The 14,749-nt window shown below is 39.8% G+C and overlaps 1 protein-coding gene across 4 annotated transcripts in view; it reads right to left on the bottom strand.

Annotated features, from left to right (window-relative positions):
• Positions 1–9,591: 9,591 nt before the first annotated feature.
• Positions 9,592–14,749, bottom strand: part of GOLGA4 (golgin A4) — a 116,385-nt gene continuing 111,227 nt past the window's right edge. For 3 of the 4 annotated variants that reach the window (XM_065932988.1, XM_065932990.1, XM_065932991.1), the window contains 2 exons: positions 12,996–13,058; positions 9,592–10,307 (listed from right to left, as the gene is read on the bottom strand). In XM_065932988.1, the coding sequence (XP_065789060.1) occupies positions 13,029–13,058 (30 nt within the window). In that variant the 3' untranslated portion in view covers positions 9,592–10,307; positions 12,996–13,028. The remainder of the gene's footprint in view (positions 10,308–12,995; positions 13,059–14,749) is intronic. The other variant, XM_065932989.1, reaches the window with a different exon arrangement.

Raw genomic sequence — 14,749 nt, 5'->3', positions numbered from 1 at the left:
CTTCAGTGTAGAAGCTCTGATGAGGAACAAGGCAGACCTTCAAGCCAGTCATCCCAGAGGCACCCTGCTGCCAACACAGGCTGAAAAAAGCCGCAGGAGAATCACAGAGAACAAGGGTTTCACTTAAATCAAGAAGGCAAAAGGAGGGCTTCCTGGGTCGTCCAGTGGTTAAGAATACGCCCTGCAATACAAGGGACACTGGTTCAATCCCTGGTAGGGGAAGATCCCACATGTCTTGGGGCAACTGAGTCCCAGCACCACGACTACTGGTGACTGCTCTCTGGAGCCTCCGAGCCACAGCTACTGAGCCTTCCCATGCTAAAGCCTGAGCATCGCAACCCCCTGTTTGCTGCAACTAGGGAAAGCCCAAGAACAGCAATGAAGACCCAGCACAGACATACATAAGTATTGGGGGGAAAAAAGAAGGCAAAATGAGACTTCAGAGCTGAGATGGAGGATATTGAGGACTGTGCTAACGATTTAGCATGAATTTGAAAAGGCCCAGGTTTGGAACGTTTGAAATCATTGAGTCCAGGGTTCAGATCCTGCCTTCTAGATTACTGGCCTACAGTTTCCTGACATCCACAGTGACCCAGTTTCCTCACTTCTGGCTGTTATGAAAGTTAAAGAAAATAAGGCATGCACACATGTACAGTAAGTCAGCCAGGGCTAATTCATCTCCATCCTCTTGTTCTGAAACCTGAACTCTCAACCACTGCTTCTGTTGAGCAAACATGTTTCAACGACCATCATATCTGCTCTGTCTGCTGAGGGCACTCTCTCTCCCCACCCTCCCCACCCCATCTCCAGTTATGCAATTCTAGCATATTCCATCACTCCCAAGGAAAGAACCCAACTGTATATCATCCATCACAAGACCACGAGGCAGGCATCTGACATTCTCTGATCCTTGTGCATTTTCTTGTTTAAGCTTCTATCTTTGTCACGGCTCAATAAAGCTCAGTTTCAACTTTTAAAACAACTAAGTCAGTCAGTTCAGTCGCTCAGTTGTATCCAATTCTTTGTGACCCCATGGACTGCAGCACGCCAGGGTACCCTGTCCATCACCAACTCCCAGAGCTTGCTCAAACTCATGTCCATACAGTCAGCGATGCCATCCAACCATCTCATCCTGTATCATCCCCTTCTCCTCCTGCGTTCAATCTTTCCCAGCATCAGAGTCTTTTCTAATAAGTCAGCTCTTTGTATCAGGTGGCCAAAGTATTGGGAGCTTCAGCTTCAGCATCAATCCTTTCAAAGAACATTTAGGAGTGATTTCTTTTAGGACTGACTGGTTTATCTCCTTGCAGTCCAAGGGACTCTCAAGAGTCTTCTCCAACCCCACAGTTCAAAAGCATCAATTCTTTGGCATTCAGCTTTCTTTACGATCCAACTCTTCTATCCACACATGACTACTGGAAAAACTAAAGGTGAACGAACCCCAATGAGTCAAATGGGACAACAATGCCTACACCCTCTAGGAGGGCTTGAATGCTGTGAGGAGGAGGAGGAGATACTCCATGAATGCTCCTACCTCCTCCTCCGTCTTCCGTCTTAAACAGGAGCAGTGAGCTCTGTGGCTGCCCTGGAGTGAATCTAATACCAGCGTGTGTAAAAGAGCAGAAGGAAAACAGTCTTATAAAGAGTAGGAGGAGGGAGAGGAGGAGAGAACAAAATAGAGAGAAAGAATACCAGGGTAAGACACCAGCCCTGCCCACTTCCACGGGGTGCAGAGGTGGCCCTTTCATTCAGGAACACAGCTGTTGAGCAAACAGATCTAAAACACAAAGGGAAACTCATTCAGGCCATGAGGGTGACCCACCTTGTCCTTTGACGGTCACTGAGAGGCTGCCAGCCACTGGGAACCCCAACAACAGGGAAGAAAAATTCACAAACAGAGCAACTATCTGCAGAGAAAATAAGAGCTGTAGGATAAAGGAGAAATGTAATTCTGATTAGTATTTTCAAAGAGATTTAAGAGAAAGTTTTCATTAGAAGACTACCTCAGTTTAAAAAAATTAACATTGAAGTTATTAACATCACAAATATAGAACCTTAAGTTCAGCTTTAATTTCGTTAATTATGAATCTACCAAATTTCAAGCAATTATTTTCAGGAGGTTTTTGTAACTTCATTAAATTCCCTTTGTCTGAAATTGCTATATTAATACATGTATTACATTTGATTTCCTTTATAAGCATTTCATTGGGCTTCCCTTGTGGCTTAACTGGTAAAGAATCTGCCTGCAATGTAGGAGACCTGGGTTTGATCCCTGGATTGAGAAGATCCCCTGGAGAAGGGAAAGGCTACCCACTCCAGTATTCTGGCCTGGAGAGTTCCATGGACTATATAGTCCATGGGGTCACAAAGAGTTGGACACAACTGAGCGACTTTCACATACATAAGCATTTCATGATTTACGTAACTCTAAAAGCTTCCAAGTACTTAAATAATTCATTACTTGACCAAGGTTGATAATTCTAACCAATAAAACTTAATATCTATCTTGGTATCTTAAATATTCCAATATTATTTATAAGCTTAATAAAGTTTCAGCTTAAAATCACAAATCTAAATAAATTATTCAATCATATGTTTTAAAATGAATCCAAGGCTAATTTATTAGCTAACTTAACATGCCAATTATCTTAAAAATACAAATAACCCCAAAAGATTAGGACCATGGATTTATTTCAACATTTACATTCAATTCTAAATTCAGAATCATCCTAGAGGACTATCATGTTCTTTCTAACAACTGTGGGCCAAGTCTGAATGTTGGATTAAACTCTGGGAGCCTCGGTTACTCCACCTAAACTTGGAGGTGCCCACGAGAGTGAAGATCCCCACGTTGACCCTGTGTGACAGATGTTCAGAAGTTACAGGAGATTTGGCAGGCTGTGGCTCTTTCTGGGCCGGAGTCCTGCTTCCCTGAGAGCCCAGGGTGTTGTCTTCTAACCCTCAGGCCCAGTCCTGCCCTCGTCCCCCAGATTAGGCCTCCCCGACGGCTGCTCACTGGTGAAGACACCTGGATTCTCAAACTCACAGACTTAGAGGGTCTGTCTGGTGCCTCCTACCCCTCTCGGCTGAGTACCTTCCTCCTTCCCAGGATAGGCCCCTACCGCCAGAAGCAGCTCAGTGCCTTCACTGACCCTGGGAGCAGCCCCCTGCTCACTGCTGGTCTGGACTGAGGAATAACTGACTTGCTATATGAAAGAACAATCAGGGCCAGGAGAAACATGTATTAGAATCAGAAGGCAAGTCTAGGACAGAAGGAGAATAGAAAGAATCAAGCCAGCAGAGGCAGCCCAGTGGTTCACACTGAAACAGAATCTCTCTGGCTAAAGCCTTGCAATCTGTATTTTAGAATTTCAGTGGGCGATTCTAGTTTTAAGAGTTATGAAATGTGGGACCTAAATTTGGCACCAAGCTTCCATGTGGCCAAAGTGAAAAGGGAAACAGGTTACGTGATACATAAAATAGTTCTCATTGCCCAAAAGAGAAAATACATTGAAACTTTCCCTGGCACTTGTCAATAAATAAATCTCTTACCTATTGGTGACTCATAATTGTAAAGAACATATAATCCCATAAGTTCCTTCTTATGGAGGCCTTTGAGTATCACCCAAGGTACAGACTTAAACAGGTGAGCAAAAGCACTAGGGACCAAGGAAACATGGATTAAGTGAGCTCTTCCTGTCGGTCTGAATACATCCAAAGAGAAAATTTGTTAAAGGTTCTTTGATGGCAGAATGTTTTTCAAACAAAATCTCATGGAAAACCTCAATATACAAAACAAGTCAAAGTGGAGCAGCTCTGAGAGGGAAGGAGGCCCAGAACCTCGGCCTTCCGTCCTGCCCCTGGCTCTGCAGGGTTCCCTGAAGCATGTCCTTCCAGGAAACATGCTTACGCTTGTGCCAGCAGGCAGGTTGGATGCCCGGTATGAGCTCAGCTGAATGGTAGCGACTGTACTGAGCTGAGAAGTGTTTTGATAAATTGCTTGCATTGAGCTCCCCAAATCGTCACCCGCTCACTGCATTCACACCCTTACAAATCCTTTCTGAATCCTCCTCTTGAGAGATGGTGCGAATTTCCTCACCCCTGAATTCTGAGTTTGGCCCCAGTTGTGATCTAACCAGAAGCTTCCAAAAGGGCTTGCAGGTTGCCATTTCTGCTCCTGTATCTAAACCTTTGTTACCGTCAGTAGAAATTGATGACAAGGTAGACAAAAATTTCAGGCAAGGCTTTACTGGGACTCCTGCTGCAGCACGAGGGAGAAGAAACAAGTAACAGCTTCCCTCGCTCCCAATGGCTGGCTGGTCTCTTAGATGGGGTGGGGTGGGGATGGTGGTTCAGATCGGTGGGTAAGGCCGGAGGGGCGGCTTAGGTGGTCTGCCCACACTCTTGTGGTGCTGTGTGCAGGAACCAGGTGTGGGGCCCTGCTTTGCTCCCAGTACCTCACAAGTGACAGCTGGGTTTTGGCCTTTTTGTGTCTTATTGTTCATAGTTTGTCCCAACTGCAAATGCACAGTTTCCTTAGTCCCTGATAGTTTCCTGTATTCTGTTGCTCAGGGAGAGTTTGTACAGGTGCAAACACTGCAGCAAAGGGCCCATGATCCCACCCTGTCTCAGAGCCCTTGTCCAGTAAATGGCCAAGCCAGACCTGGAAGCCTGGCAGGCTGGCCCCAGAGTCTGCATTCTTAACCAGCATGCTGTGTTGCCTCTCAAAGAGATTAGGGAAATTTAAGCTCTTTGGAGCTTTCCCAGGTTCTTTCCCTGGGCCTAACTTAACCTTCAAATCTAAGGTTGCTCAATCCCCCTCCACCCAAAAAAAAAAATTCTAGGAAAGTAGGAATGAAAACAGGGAAGAGACTCTTTCTAGCTGTACTCATTTCTCCTGGTATGTCCTGATCCACTGTGATGTGTGTGACAAGTAATTGGTTCCTTAAAACATTAATATTTGTGACTAACTCACTTATAAAACAAATGGAAACAAAGCCCTGGTTCTGCTCATAACTGTCTTCTTCTTGCTCCCTTGTGTTCCCATGTTAAGAGAGAAAGAGAAAGAGGTCTTTAAAATTTTTCCCAGTCTTAAAAAGTGTTTTTGTTTTTAATTACAGAAAAAGTATTTGTATATTTTATCTTCTTTCTTAATTGATTTGTTCATCCATCCATTCATTTATATTCAATACACATTTATTGTGTGCTTATTACATATTCCAGGTTGTAAGGATACAACTGAAGACAAGACAGATAATTAAGCCTGGCCTCTTGGAGTTCTCATTCTAGTACAAAGAAAACAATAATTTTTACTGTGGGCAGGCAATACTTGATGCCATGAAAAAAACTATAAGAAGGATGAGGAAATAAAGATTCCATGGAAGTGACCAGGGAAGACCAGTTATAACCACTATTATGAATTAGTTGCTAATGCTTCTAGTTGATATCTACTAAAAGCGAATGTTATCTGTCACAGAGCACCAGGCTGAGCTCCCTGCACCATACAGCAAATCCCCACTGGCTGCCTATTTTACACACGGTAATGTACATGTTCCCATGCTGCTCTCTCAATTCTTCCCCCTCTTCTTCCCTCACAGTGTCCACAAGTCTGTTCTCTGTGTCTGTTTCTACTCCTGCCCTACAAATAGGTTCATCAGCACCATTTTTCTAAATTCCATATATATGCATTATATATGACATTAGTTTTGTCTTTCTGACTTACTTTACTCTCTATAATAGGCTCTAGGTTCATCCCTCATTAGAACTGACTCGAATGCATTCATTCTTATGGCTGAGTAATATTCCATTGCATATATGTGCCACAACTTCTTTAACCATTCATCTCTGACACCCTAGAAGGGGTGGGAAGTTCAAGAGGGAGGGGACATGTGTACACCTATGGCTGATTCATGCTGATATGTGGCGGAAACCAACACAATATTATAAAGCAATTATCCTTCAATTAAAAATAATTTTTTAAAAATAAAGTGCATATGTCTGGAACAATATATAGAATTCTTCAAATCACCAAATAATACACACTAAATATATACTAACTACAATCACATTGTACAAGAGACCGGCTTCAGGGAGGGTGGAGCAGGCATATTTCTCCCTAAACCTCCTACTAAGTACAGCTGAAAACCCTGGACATTGTATGAATATATAAAACAAACCTAGGAAGACTTGGGAAGTGGGGTGGAGGAGGCAGACTGGTCAGGGCACTTGGGTCCTGAGGCCTTGAGTTCCTGAGGCTTCCTTTGCCTCATATACGGCAGACCTGGACCTGAAGAAACTGGCTATCTGGAAACACTGGATGCTCAAGCGAAGGACCAGAAAAGGGCAGCCTGGCAAGACAGAAAGCGTTTAGACAAGCACCGCTCTACTCCAGCCATACACAAAAAAACTTCCAGCAAGAAATAATGTGACCTGCCCCCAACCGCTGCTAGCAAAGGCACAGTGGGGAGCTCAAGGCTCTAACTTCCTCCAGGCTGTAAGGAGGTACCCCAAACTCATGCAGGGTGATGTTAGAGGAGGTTGAGCAGCAAGTAGGGGTAGAAGAAGAGGAGGCCCAGTGGAGAGTGGACTTTCCCGGCTACTCAAAGGTAAAAGGTAAAGAGGTCACTCTCCTGTGGCATCAGTAGAGGTCTAGTGGGCAACTATTAACTCAAATCCCCACCCAGCAGTGATGAGGAGAACCTCCCCACCTTTGGTGTCAATGAAGGCCAAGTAGAAAATCTGGACTTCTATCCCATCCTTTACCTGACAAAGATTTTAAGGCAGCCATCGGACATGTGCTCAATGAGCAATTACAAACATGCTTGAAGCAAAGAAACAGAACGTCTCTGCAAAGAAATGGAAGATATGAAGACCTGAGTGGGAATTTTAGAACTAAAAAATACAATCATTCAAATTAAAAACTCAATGGATGGGGGACTTCCCTGGTGGTCCAGTGGTTAAGACTTTGCCTTTCAATGCAGGGGTGCGGGTTCAACCCCTGATTACGGAGCTATGATCCTACATGCCTCACAGACAAAAAACCAAAACATAAACCAGAAGCAATATTGCAACAAATTCAATAAAGACTTTTAAAATGGCCCACATCAAAAAATAAATAAATAAATAAAAATAAACTGGCCCACATCAAAAAAATAAATAATCATAGTAATAAAAACTCAGTGAATGGGTTCAACAGCAGAAAGGAGGGGACAGAGGAAAGAGTCAATGAACTTATAAATAGAACAAGAGAAATTACTCAATCTGAACAACAAATCAGGCTGGAAAAAAAAAAAACAGGGCCTCTGGGACTCATGGGACTATAACAAAGGATCTAACCTGTCGCTGGAGTCCCAGAAAGAGAGCAGGAAAACAAGAGGGTAGGGTTAAAAAAAATACTCAAATAATGGCTGAAAAGTTCCCACATTTGGTAAAAGACATAAACCTGTAGATTTAAGAAGCTGAGCAAAGACAAACCTAAAGAAATCCACACCAAGATATCATAGTCAAACTTCTAAAAACTGAAGACATCACACTATCCTGCAATAATTTTTTCTTTTTTTTTTTTTTTTTGTATACTGTGTCAGTTTTCGCTATGTTATGCTATACTAGGACTTCCCTGCTGGCTCAGATGGTAAAGAATCCGCTTGCAATGAAGAGACCTGGGTTCGATCCCTGGGTTGGGAAGATCCCTTGGAGGAGGGCAGGCAACCCCCTCCAGTATTCTTGCCTGGAGAATCTCCATGGACAGAGGACCCTGGCAGGTTACAGTCCACGGAGTTGCAAAGAGTCGGACACAACTGAAGCAACTTAGCACACACGCACATGCTGTAACAACAAATGATCCCCAAATCTCAGTGGCTTACAACAAAAACTACTTATTTCTTACTCTTGTTACACATCTGGTCAATGTATCACTTATCCCAGGACCCAGGCTAAGGGAGAACTCTCATATCTTTATCTGTCTCATGACAGAGATAAAAAGATAATGGCTAAACCATGCAAGGGCTCTTAAAACTGCCGCTCAGATGTGGCAAAGTCATGTCCACTCAAAACTCACTGACCAAAGCCACACAGCCAATCTTAGTGTTGGGAAAGAAATGTACCCCACCCACTCTAACAGTAGGTACTGTGAACCCAGATAACAAAGTATGTGGATGCATAATCCAAATACAGGGAGGGAGAGAAGAATTGGAAGCAACAATCTATTCCACCACAATCTGCTCATGGGGTCATAAATATTCATTTCCTTCCTGACTGCCCATAAAATACATTCATCATCTTCCCAAAACTTTTCCAAAGTCTCACCCAATTGTAGCATCAAACATTATATCCGGGATCTTGTGAACCACCCCAGATCTTGAGTTAACTTTTCTTGGAAACCTGTGAATGAGAAACAGGAATTATCTATCCTACCGACTCCCAACATACAGTGGTGGGACAAGAAAAAGGGGCAGAGAAACACACTACACATTCCCCATTTAAAAGGGGAGGGCGTGGGACTTCCCTGGTGGCCTCGTGGCTAAGACTCCGAGCTCCCAACGCAGGGGACCCAGGTTCAATCCCTGGTCAGGGACCTAGATCCCACATGCTGGCACACTCAAACAAACATTTTCCAAAAGATAAAATAAAAGGGGAGGGTGGCCCAATCCACATGTTTGGTAAGCGAGAAGCAGCCTTCCTGCAGCAGGGGAATAAGCAATGGGAAAATTATAAGAGATGTATCCATATCCACATTTTAACTGCATCTAATCATCAGAGTAAAATTTTAAATGGCCGTATTATTTACTGAGTGTCGTATATTCACATATGTTTGGTGTTTGGACACTTCTGAAGAACTTAACAACAAAACCTGATTAAAGAGCATCTTAAAGGAAGGCACAAGGGAGCTGTTATTATTAGAGAAACAATGGCTGAGTGTGGAAGGCAGGCCTCTGCCTCACCCGCACCCCCACCTACACCCCCACTGTAGCACCACTGCAAGCATTGCTATTTCAATGCATCTTTGACACCTCAAATCTGAGTGAAGCTCAGTTTTGAAATGCAGCGCTCTTAAGAGTATACTGATTCCGAATGCTCGCCCACACATCACATCTCTGGAATGCTGGGGAAAGAGTGCCAGACAAACCTGGCACACGGTCCTCTGAAGTGTGTCCGTGTCTGGCAATCAAAGGTTGTTGAGAGAAAGACGGGTCGGTCCTGGATTGTTCTTTCCAGTGTGCTGACCATATGGACAAGCAGATCATCATGGAGTACTGACAAAATGACTATCCGAGATGTTCAACAGTAGAGAATATGGCATTAAATGATAGCATACTGAGGATAAAATATTGTGCAATTAAAAGCAGTTTCACAGAAATTTTAATGGGCCTTAATATAAATAGAATTATAATTGTAAGCATGTATACACACACACACAGAGCCTATTCTCCCATACAAGCATTGACACATTAGAAGAATACTCCATGATTAAATGCATTAAAAATCTTTCCAAATACTTAGCCATTCAGCTCTCTTGACAAACAGTTCCTCTTCATAATTCGCCCAGACAGAACATAATTCTAAACTACTTTGAAGAGATTTCAATTTAGGAAAAAACACAATAAGCACATTTCATACAGTAAATAAACTTTATTTTTCTGTTCTGAGATGACATTGCCAACAGTCACAGATTTGCATACGATAGTTACGTATTGGCTATTTACAATTTACAGTAGTATTTTTTCCTCTGAAAAATATAAGTACAAAAGCTAAGTAAACAATGAGGTACTGCCATTTGGATTTATCATATGTCAGAGCTTAAAGAACTAGTCTTTAGCAAATATTCAACAAATCAATCTGGATAAAATAGTCAATTAAATGCTCTAATTTATCAGAAAAAATCCACTAAATTTCACCTCAAAATGTATTGCACAAGTCTTTAAAAAAAAAATCACCCTAAAAATAAATAGGAAAGTCAAGCAGTTCTTTAAAAAGAGGGACAAAAAGAATGGAAGAAAGGAACATGAAGTGAGCCCATAAATCAGGTTAAGTTATTCAAAATATCTTTTAAACAACACAAAACTCTTCCCAACAACAACAAAAAATTGATAACCCCCAAAACTATCATTGTTTCTCCACTGATATAGTAATCTATTTTAAAGGCAGTCTGCAATCTTTCTGTGGGTCAATGTCAGATTTTTCTTGGTCTTCTGGCTACATGAGGGGCCCTGAATACAGCGTCATACTAACAACAGCAACTGTGCACAGTTTTCCAGGTCTGTCCAGCACCTCTCTTCCCCACTTCTTCAAGATGAAGGTCGCAGCCATGACTGGAAAAGAAAAAGGATGAGAAGAAAAAAGAAAGGGAAAAAAAATCTTTTAAAGCTAACTTTTTGGGAGATTTATTTTTTCAAGTTAAATTATATTAAAATTATATTCTATGGTCTGAAGACTGAAGTACAAATATTCTAAATATTAAATCCTGAAGGAATCTTCTAAACATTACAGTTCTTAGAATGACCTTTTAGTCAGCAGTCCTGAAAGCAATATCTGCATATGACACTGGAAACTGCAGCCTTGTAGCACGTACCAAAGGCTACCAGGTCATGTTAGAGAAAGTCAGGAGTAAGTGTGCTAGCATGGGAGAAACCTTCAAGGATGCAGGCTAGATTTAAGAGGAGAAAAGGTTTGTCCTTCTCTAATGTATTGATGTTTCTATATATTACAGTTCTCCCAGGATGCTAGGCATAGCAGCAAGGGACAATTGCCTTTTGGTTTAAAAAAATTATGTATGCCTCATCTGAAATTAACAAAGTTAATTTTAAAACCTTAATATGCTATAAAATATGATGCTAAACCTTCCTAATAAGGTTTCTCTAGATAAGATTCTAAAAGCCAAATCTAAAAGTCAAATCAAAAGTATGAGGTTAAAAATGCATAAAAATAAACCACCAAAGAAGATTAAGTAACTGAGAGAATCTTTCAGTTCTAGAGAAAGTAATACAGTCTTCTTGACTTGTAAATGAACAATATAATCCACCACTCAGGATGTATCTCCAAGAGTTTACTATTTATTAATATAAAACTCATTCAACACGCATGTAAGTCCTAGAAATCTAGAGAAGATAAGAAAAAGATCTCCTGTGATATTTAAAACCTTTTTTCAATTATTATTTTCAATGTTAGCTTGCACTGTTGCAAGAAGAGAAGTTCATGTGTGATTCAATAATGTTGCACAATGTCAATGTCATGAGAGACCAAAAAAAGGCTGGGAGGACTTTTCTAGTTCAAAAGAGACCTGAAGAATATGATGACAAAATGCAATCTCCCAATGGATCCTGGAATTTTAAAAATTATGAGACATTATTTGGAAAACTGGGAAATGTGAGTATTTACTATATATTAGATAACAGCATTGTATTAATATTAAATTTCTGAACAGTGGCAACTGTATTGTGAGTATATAGGAAAAGGGTCCTTATTCTTGAAGATACTTGGTAAGACATTTGGTTTATGTTTGACAAGTAACTCAAATGCTTACAAACACAATGTTTCAAAGCAACTGGCAAATGTCAGAGGAGAAAAAATATATACGGAGAGAAAGCAAGAGTGAGAGTGAGAAAATCTGGCAAAATGTTAATAACTGGTGAATAACCTAATAAATATAGGTGAAGGGTGTATGAGTGTTTACCTAAGTTTTACAAACCTTGTTTGAAATTTTTCTAACTAAAAGTTGTGAAGACAATCAAGTTATCAATCAACAGAAATGCTACATGGTAGCATTTCAAGTGATAAATGATGCTATTTAAATGCAGTAAGGAGCATGATACAGTATTTATAATATTATAAACAAAAGTAAAGGTGAGGACTTACTGAGTTAGATATGGGATTTACATGACTAATGACAGCTTCAGACAATCACTAAAACAAGTTAACTGATACACATTAAAAATAAAAATGAGATTCAAATGTAGGCAGAAAGGATATTTGAACTTAAAAGGTTAAAAAAATGCTGTATATTAACATTTTAAAACTTAATACTGTTAGGTGCATGTTAGTTGAATTAATAATCACAGAGAACCTTTAAGTATAAGTAAGCTCTATTGATTGTGATTCAGCTTGTCGCTTGTGAAAATTTGTGCAAAGTTTGAGATAAAGACATACCTGAAATTTTTAGGGGGTACTAAATCATGCTAATAGCATGGATAATATGTAATGGTGATGGGAGGGGTTGTTTAAATGTGAGGACAGTCAAATGTATCCAAACATTTTAGATGCCTCCACCTCATTGTACTAACACGTTAATTAGAAATAGCCACATTCAATTAAAGCAGGCTGCCTAAGGGTCTCCTCAGGACAAATGTGTTATTTTGCTATACTGTATAATCCCTTGGAGCAGGAAATGGCAACCCACTCCAGTATTCTTGCCTGGAGAATTTCATGGACAGAGGAGCCTGGAGGGCTACAGTCCATGGGATTGCAAATAGTTGGACACAATTGAGTGACTAACACACATGATCCCTAGAAGTAACAAAACTGCCATTTATTTTTAAATTAACTTTACTAGTGCTCATTATTTCAGACTAGCCTGACTCTAAGCAGGCTGTGTAATATTTTACATTCTGGATTCGTGAAATGTATCACTCTTATCTAGAAAATGATTTTTCATTTCTCTCATAGTCTTTATTAACTTTGAAGACCATTCTCAAGAAATAAAACACAAAAAGGAATATAAAATACATAAACATTTTTGTTTTGGCAAAATGTCAAACAGCAATTTTGAAACTTTCAATTGCTATTTAAAGAACTAAAATTTCCTAGAATTATACAATATTGGTGGTGGTGATTATTAATCTATATATTAAAGCTAAATTAACAGAAAATCCCTGTATTAACCCATAGCATAATCATATTTTCATTAAACAGAAGAACAAAAGAATTCCAGCAAAATGGTTAGTATCATGCAATACATTTGATTTTTTGCACAAAAGACACAAGACATATTATTCTTCACTCACCACATGCTAACTAAGCACAGACTGATGGTTTACTCAGAAGATACCACTGCGAGGTGAAGTATACTACAAAGCCAGGAAGAAAAAAAGCTTATTGGGTTAGTTTTAAGACTTAACACAGAGATTATATGTGTTTATGAACTTCAAAGGATTAAACTGAATATACTTAAATTTCTCACATACCCCCAAACCAAGGAATCTATCATCGCTCCCTCCCATCCTAAGTAACTGCAACACTACACAGCAGAGATTTTACTTGGAACTTAATTTAAACAACACAATTATAGATATATCTTATACTTAAGCACATATTTATATGCTAGATATAACTAAGTCATGATTATTTGGTTTATAAAAGGATTTGTTTCATAATTCCATTCAAGCATACATTACAATTTGATTTACATAATTTCATTTTACCACCAAAATATGGGGGGAAATGATGAACGTGAATACAGTGCATCCATACATTGAATTTCCCTCCTAAAATATGTTAATTTTATCAATGAACAACTCTCTTGTAATTCAACACTATATTAGGAAATGGTTTCAGGAATGATGACCCAAACCAAAGTTTGCCTTCAAAGGGACCCAATCTCTGCAAATACGGTTTTACTGTAGCAGCCTTCTGCAATAAATTCAATGTCCTATTTAACATGGTCATAATCCAAGATTATTAACTGACCTCCTGGTTTGCTTTAAAACAGTATCAGCAAAGACAGGAATTGTTTATAAAATCTGAGCCTACTCTTAGTGTGACCAACCTTGGAACCATCATTTTATTGATCATTTATATTTAATGTGCAGTTAGTAAGAAGCAACAAAATCAAAAGACAAACTAGAAAATAATATTTGCAACACACACAACACAATAAGGCTAACATCCTATTGGAAAACTTGCGGGAGTATGCAAAATATATATATACATATGTATGTTCCCTGTGTCTATGAATGTTAAGTATTGAAAAACTAAAATAACCTAGGTGTCTATGGATAGGAAATTGATGAACTCAACTGGAGGACATCCATATATCAACCAATCAAAAGAAGAAGGTAAATCAGTTTGTAAAGAGGTGGAATACAAAAATAAGCGAAAAAAGCAAGCTGTTGCACACTCATTTTTATAAAGTAAAACACCCAAATGATAGAGGAATAAATATAATTATGTAATTATAAAGCTGGGGATGTTCACAACACCAATAGTAAACATGATCCTGGCAGGGTGGAAAGAGCTGGGAGGCTGAAAATCATCGAGGTCTCCCTTTCTAAGCAATGTTTCTTTGCAATGATCACATAATACTATGTAATCTGAACAAAATTAGGAGGCAAAACCACTTTTGAGATAACAAATACATGGTCTACAGGTGCAGTATTTTTCACTATGCATCGGTTTTGTGTGCATCTGTTTCTTGAATCCACCTTGCATGCCGCTACAGAGACCATGCAAAGGAAAACCTAACTGTCCACTGGAATGGAGAACGTTTATACCTACTGATGCTGAAAAGTTCTGATGGTTTTATTAATTCAGAGGAGGTTTTTTTAAAAGAATTCCAACCAAAGGGAGAGAAGTGAGAAACACGAAGTACAAGGCCATGCCTAGAGTAAGGACTGATCAAGGATTTGACACAACACGAAGGGTCAGCGTGAAAGCAAAGCAATAACAAGGTCACCAGAAGGTCGGTCTTTAAAAACGACCAGACTAGATAGGAAACGAAAACAAGCCAAACCTTACTCATTAGAATAGAAGAAATTTCTTT

This window comes from Muntiacus reevesi, chromosome 4 (genome assembly GCF_963930625.1).
Source record: "Muntiacus reevesi chromosome 4, mMunRee1.1, whole genome shotgun sequence".
Classification (NCBI taxonomy): domain Eukaryota; kingdom Metazoa; phylum Chordata; class Mammalia; order Artiodactyla; family Cervidae; genus Muntiacus; species Muntiacus reevesi.
Note: the sequence above shows the minus strand (reverse complement) of the source record. Positions and strands in the feature narration are given on the sequence as shown.